The sequence below is a fragment of the Scardinius erythrophthalmus genome (assembly GCF_964197995.2).
Source record: "Scardinius erythrophthalmus genome assembly, chromosome: 9".
Taxonomy (NCBI): Eukaryota; Metazoa; Chordata; class Actinopteri; order Cypriniformes; family Leuciscidae; genus Scardinius; species Scardinius erythrophthalmus.
The window spans coordinates 4,671,301-4,678,664 of NC_138229.1; the positions used below are offsets into that span (position 1 = coordinate 4,671,301).

The 7,364-nt window shown below is 41.1% G+C and overlaps 1 protein-coding gene across 1 annotated transcript; it reads left to right on the top strand.

Annotated features, from left to right (window-relative positions):
- Positions 1-4,307: 4,307 nt before the first annotated feature.
- Positions 4,308-5,573, top strand: LOC308695450 (C2 calcium-dependent domain-containing protein 4C; the record flags this gene model as incomplete). Its single annotated transcript, XM_081373601.1, has 1 exon — positions 4,308-5,573. The coding sequence occupies one exon, from the start codon at positions 4,308-4,310 to the stop codon at positions 5,571-5,573; it is 1,266 nt and encodes a 421-aa protein (XP_081229727.1).
- Positions 5,574-7,364: the final 1,791 nt, after the last annotated feature.

Sequence of the window (7,364 nt, forward strand, 5' to 3'; positions counted from 1 at the left end):
TGGGAGATGTGGTGTAAAGCGTGGGATGCAGTGGTGTAAAGCGTGGGATGCAGTGGTGTAAAGCGTCGGGTGCAGTGGTGTAAAGCGTGGGATGCAGTGGTGTAAAGCGTGGGATGCAGTTGTGTAAAGCGTGGGAGATGTGGTGTAAAGCGTGGGATGCAGTGGTGTAAAGCAATGCAGTGGTGTAAAGCGTCGGATGGAGGGAGGGATTATGGTGTGGGGTTGTTTTTCAGGGGTTGGGTTTGGCCCCTTAGTTCCAGTGAAAGGAACTCTTAATGCTTCAGCATACCAAGACATTTTGGACAATTTCATGCTCCCAACTTTTTGGGAACAGTTTGGGAATGGCCCCTTCCTGTTCCAATATGACTGCGCACCAGTGCACAAAACAAGGTCCATAAGGACATGGATGAGCTAGCTTGGTGTGGAGGAACTTGACTGGCCTGCACAGAGTCCTGACCTCAACCCAATAGAACACCTTTGGGATTAATTAGAGCAGAGACTGCAAGCCAGGCCTTCTCGTCCAATATCAGTGCCTGACCTCACAAATGCGCTTCTACAAGAATGGTCAAAAATTCCCATAAACACACTCCTAAACCTTGTGGAAAGCTTGACGCTGTTGTAGCAGCAAAGGGTGGGCCAACTCCATATTAAACCCTACGGATCTGGAATGGGGTTTCATTAAAGTTCATGTGCCTGTAAAGGCAGACGTCCCAAAACCTTTGGCAATAGAAAGTATCTGCCAATGGAGTAAGAAAATTAAACTTAAAGTGGCTTTATGTAAGATTTTTCATGTATTAATTTAAAAAAAAAAATTGTTGCCAGTGTGTGAAAATCTTGTAACGAAACTTTAAAAAAACAAGACCTCCCCCGACTTCCTAGTTTGTAAACCTGTAGACGAATTTTTATATGAAGGACATTTTTAAAAAAAATGTACAGTGTACTTATATGGCCATATTTTGGTTAAAATATATTCACTGGCCTCCATTTGTAAAAAAAAAACTTCTATTTTGTATTTTATAATTACATAGGACTACATTATTATATACAAATCAAATTTTATACTTTTTTCATAACAAATTTAATTATCAACATAACCATAAATGTTGAAAATGCACATGAATTACATTTGTGATTCAATTGAAGCTGTAAATCTGACCGTTTGTAAAAAGGTTGGATTTGTGACTTAAAATAATGCATAAGTTGTTTAATATGTCATAATGTTTTTGTTTCTTTCTTGACATGCTTGTGCTTCTGCGTGCACAGACCAGTAACTCTATGGCTACATTAAATCTGCACTGCGTGCTCAGGGGAGAAGCTGTACACTGTACATCTGCACCAATTAGGTGACTTTTGGGAAAGTTGCATGCTTTTGCATATGGGCGTGTGCGTTTCCATAGCCCTCTCTCCAAGTTTCCAGGGAAACAGACGGGCAGATCAGGGAACAGCAAATCAAACACAATTATAGTACATCATCTTAGAGCACTATTTCATTCAACACACCCCCCCCCCCCCATCTCTCTCTCTCTCTCTCTCTCTCTCTCTCTCTCTCTCTCTCTCTCTCTCTCTCTCTCTCTCTCTCTCTCTCTCTCTCTCTCTCTCTCTCTCTCTCTCTCTCTCTCTCTCACTGGCCAGCTATAATACTCCTGCGGCTGTGAATAATAGACACAAAGGGTTTAATTGACAAGGCATTTTAAACCTTGCCAGTCTCAGTCCGCCCGTAGTTATCCTTGCAGCATGATTTTTCTGATGGAGAAAAGCAGTTTTCCTGCATGAAAAATGGCACACTGTCTGTTTTTGATTAGTCTCGTGTTGGTTATGTTCAGAATGGCATTGCAATATCATGCTATTGCCTTTTGTGTGCATAGTGTGCATGCAATAAGTAAATGTCATGCCTATGCACTCAAAAAAAAAGTATTGCACTAGGCTATATCAAATCATACATGTGCTATATTATATAATAAATGAGCAAATGTTAAGACATATTTACACAAAAGTGGATTGTTTCAAAATTGCTTTAATTATTGACATAACTAAAAAAAACACTGAGGTCATGTGATGACAACATAGAACACTGAAATATTGATCAATACATAGTACGTTTTGTTAACAAATAGCTACTATTTAAAAAAATATGTTGAGAATGTTTTTTTTTTTTGCAGTAAAATGTTTGCTAGTATTCACTTCCTAACTGCCAATATGTACCCTGACACAGACTATTTTAAGCAGTAATAGCCTAGTGCATATATTCCATTCCAAACATAACAAATAGGCTATTTACTTTTTTTTTGAAACATAGTTTTATAAAGATCCTATTTAAAAAAGTTGTCTATTCCATTCATAACATCGCCAATATGTATTCTTTAACATTCTATTTCTAAGTAGTATAGGCTGTATACAGTGCATTAAGCAGTACGCAAGTATTGATACGGACTGCGAGTAGTTCCAGAATGATGCGCGTTACCAAGCGCGCACTCCCATTGGTTGATATGCGCGCGCACGGGGGTTGGTGCGCTATTATTAAAGCCGCGAGTGGACGCGCACTGCCAACAGACAGTTCTGTCCTGGAGTACTGGAGACCCGAACGAGGTGAGACGAACAACAACATATGGATTGAAGCAAGGACAGTAGGACCACAAACCACTTCACGTAAGTTTAACTGAGATTCAACAGGTTTTTAATAGAGGATCAGTTTTGAAAAAGTTAAAATCCATGCAGTAATTATATGCATTCATATGAATTTAAAACTAAACGTCTGAGTCCTCTAGAGATGCAGTAGGCCTACTGCTCATTAGAAATGTGTTGTGGAATGTGGAGATAGCAGACACGTCAGTTTTACAGGTGTTTTGAGATTAACTATTGTCAAATAAGTAAAATTTTCTATATCTTAAAAATGTACCACACTCTTAAAAATAAAGGTTCTTTATTGCAATTGATGGTTTCATGAATAACCTTTTACATCCGTGGAATCTTTCCATTGCACAAAAATTAATTAGTGGGAAAAGGTATTTTAGATGTTTCAAATGTTCTTTTAGGAAAGAAAAAAGAGGTTCTTTCAAGAACTGTTCTCTGAAGGGTTTCTTTGGGAAACCCAAAATAGTTCTTCAGTGGCATTGTTGTGAAAAAAAAAACATTTTAAACCTTTATTTAAAAAGTACATGGTAACTTTTGTTAGTTTATTGTTACAAAAAAAGTTATTAATACTTACAAAAAAGTACCATAGTGTTACCCTGGTATTCTTGGAAATATCTTGATTCCTACACAATTTGAAGGATGTGGTATTTTATTAGAAACTAATGTTACCGTGGTATGTTTTTGTAAGGGATAGCCTTATCAATCATTATCACTTCACATCTGCATGTAAAATCTTTAATGTGTACCAATTTAGACAATGCAGATGTTTATGTACATTTACTTTAGAATAGATAAAGTACCCCCGTTGCTGCTCCGTCTCAGTGTTGTGCTTCTGCAATCACAGAGCAAATACTGCGCAATACATATTTCATATCGCAATGTGCTGCGGTCTCCACACATTGAACTCAGACAGAGTCTGAGACAGAGTGTTGTGCAGAGGACTCTTTCAGAGGAGAAAGCTGTGTGCATCAAGTGTGTGCAGGCATTGTCTAATAGATCAGGGTTTTTCAACATTTACAGACCAACTCAGACCAAGACAAAGCAGCCTGGGACCTCAAAAAAAAAAAAAAAATTATATATACATTTTCTGAATAACACTGTTGCTTATTTGTGATATATACACCTTACAAAAATAGTAAAAATATTTATTATGACTAATGGGTTATACCATGCAGTGAAAATATTTTTTAAGGGTCAGATCAGGAAGAAATAGCTCACTAAGATGCACTAAGACCTTCACGGACATCAAGGCGTCAATATTTAATAAAAAGAAATAATAGAAAGTATAAAATACTTTAATGTGTGTTAGGACATTGTGATACTTGAAATGCAACATCAATCAGTTGATTTTGTGTATGTGTGTGTACTGTATATACTATACACATGAATAATGTGGCATCTCCACAAGGTGACAGTCTACAATTGATAATGGAGAGGGAGGCAGGTGTCAGCTGTCTTTAACAATTGTTTTTAGTTTTAATAGTGTGTTAAGATACTGTCAGAATCTCCCAAGAATCCACTGGGTGACAGTGTACCCAAAGCAGTGAGAAGGTGGACTGATTCAGTTTGTATTTGCATTCATGAATTGCAGGTGTCAGTGTGGGTTGATGATTCTTCATTTCACTATCTGTGCACACAGGGTGCAATTGCACATCTCTCCCAGACCTCGCAGAGAGATGTGGCTGCTGGAAAAGATCCGCGGTTCAGTGGAGGGAAACGTTCTCCGGCAAGGAGACTCGGCGGACAAACAGGGCAAAGCCCCCACCTACTGCAACGTCCTCACTCCTGACAAGATCCCTGACTTCTTTATTCCGCCCAAATTCGTGTGCTGCCCACCAGAGGAGGAGACGCCAGAGATGAAGCCAAAAAACGAGCTCCACTCTTCAGCGTCAGAGCAGACCATATGCTGCAAGAAGCCTCAGGGCAGTCCGCGCAGCCCACGCCTCATTAACAAGTTGGCTGGAGACACCAAGAACTTGCTCAAAGCAGCAAACCGCCACATCATCCAGATTGAGAGCGCAGATGACTTGGTGGTTGGGGAAGTGGGTGACCTCAACACGAACGCCGACCCGCAGTCCCAAACGGCCATGTCCCTGCCCTACGTACCCAAAGCGCAAACCTCCTACGGTTTCGCCACGCTCATGGAAAGTCCTCACACCAGACGTAAAGAATCCCTCTTTCACAGCGACCCCACAAGTCCGCTTACCTCACCCAACACCCAACGCAAGTCGCAGGGTAACCACCTAAACCCCAGCGACTGCAACACCTCCCACTCCAACCCCTACCGGTACTTCAGCGGAGGGGAAAGTGACACTTGCTCTTCGGCCGAGTCCTCCCCATTCAACTCCCCTCTATTATCTCGCTCTGCATCTCTCCTCAAGGTGTTCACCCACGAAACCCAAGCCAAAGTATCCCGGGCCAAGCGCTCCTTCGCCCGGCACAGTTCTCTCTCCACTGATGAGTGCAGCTCTGTGGAGACCAGCCCGAATATTCAGAGGCGCCTCCGTTGCCCTCCTTCCCCTGCTTTCCGTGGACGGAAATACGGGGGTAACATGGATCGATTCACGCAGCACACCGTCAACCTCCACAAGGGAGGAACTCTACGCCTCTGCACAGACTACGACATCGATGCCGCCCGGCTTCACGTGCGCGTGCTGGCGGCCGAGGACCTCTATGACAAGCAGTTTGACGTGAAGAGCATCAATTGTTGCGTGGCTCTGTACCTGAACCCGGGAAAGCTCCAGAAACAGCGTAGCACCATTATCAAGAACAGCCGCAACCCCGTCTTCAACGAGGACTTCTACTTTGACTCCCTTCCTGTTGCGCAGGTGAAAAACCTTGCCATCAAGATGAAGGTTGTCAACAAGGGCACCAGTCTGAAGAGAGACCACCTACTGGGCGAGAGGGAGGTGCCCTTGAAGGAGCTGCTTTCCGGGATCTAGAAGTCTAGTTTCGTCCACCACCTGGGCATGGGACAAACGCCTCAATGCAGTCTTCAACTTGCAGAACCAGACAATGAAATATTCCAGCTTTGATTCCAAGTGCTGAAAGTGATTGGAGTTGTAGAACTCTCCAACTAACTGTGTGCACCTTCCTAATTTGTTTACCAGCAGTGAGAGTGTATGGATGTACTGTATGTGTGAGATCTTCTGTATATATCCTCTGTGTGATTGTACAGGCATGCTCCGATTGTTCCCAGGGTTTGTGTTTGTGCTGAGACCAATGCCGTCTTGATTCCAGACCCTGCTGGGTCTCACTGTTGGAGACACCGATAGATAAAAGATAAAAACAGCTCCCCATCCACATCGCTATCTCGACGGCAACAGCTCATTTAGTTGACTGATGCTTGAAGTCACTTAATGCCAGAACACACATGCATGCATCATCAGCCGGTTTGAGCCTTAAAAATGATGAGAATGACAACTATATATTTACCCCCTGTATTGCTGTAATACCAGTGTTTCGCCTTATCCCTCTTTAGGGTTTAAGACTGTGACATTTCTCTCAATCTCACTGTAAAACTACTGGACTTTTGCTGTTTTTTTTTCTTTTTTTGAGATTTGAATCTGTGCAGTTAAAAACACCCTTCAGCCTTACTGAGTGACAAGCTGCTCACTTTGAGTGACAGAACTTTAGGGAGGGTGTGATTGGTCAGAACATATGACATCATCATGGATGTCATGACATCATGACTTCTGTAAATAGAAGGCTGTTCTAAATCTGCACCTGAAATGACTCCGTGTTCCCTATAAAGTTGACTAAACCATGCACTGTTTGGAGAAAGACTTCAAAATTGGAAACAAAATATTGCCAAAAATTAGCATGGTTTTACCATGCTAATTGGACCTGCTACTGTGGTAGTGCCATGACTTATTTTTTACTTATTTTTTTGCCGTAACTTTGATCAGCATGGGCTTTTGGGCATGTTCTCTAGTAATACAATAGTTTTTTGTTATTTATATGACTATAGTATTACGATCTATTACGATCTGATACCATCACTTTATCATGGTAAAACCATAGTTTTGGGATATGTGCCATGGTAAAACAATGCTTTTGGACAAGTGCCATGCTAATACCATGGCAATATTTGAAGTACCATATTTACATGGCAGTCCATACCATGTAGTCCCAAGTTTTTGGATATTAACCCTGATTATACAATGGTATTCTTTGAGGTGCCATGTAAATACCATGGTATTCATTCAGTGCCATGATACTGTGAATATCAAAGTATTACTTTACCATGGTACTATATTTGTAAGGCATATACTAGTAACTATAAGCTACACTGGGTAAAGGCTATGCTAACATACACTATACACTTGCAAAGAAGTTTCTTTGGAAACTTAACGTGTGCGTTTATGTTTCTAAAGGACATTTACTGTGCCCACTAGTGCCATGTTAGCTTCAATCTCAGGTTAGGGAACATAATGCTTTTTAGTACGTGTGCACTTTAATGGAGTATGTTGTTGATTTGCAACAGTTTATGGTGCGTTGTGGGTAACGTTTAGTAAAGTATACAATTGTTCAATAATTTGGGATATCCCCCAGAAAGTATGAAGTTTTTTCATACACTGTTTAAGTTCATAAAGTGTTCAGATGATTCTTCTTCTATTAAATATGTGCACAGAGTTTTGGCATGTTTATAGTAGATGTGTGTGTGTAGATGTCTACCAATGGGAGCAGTTGCATGGCAAAGTGTTCAAGCCCTCACAATTTAATTTCTAATG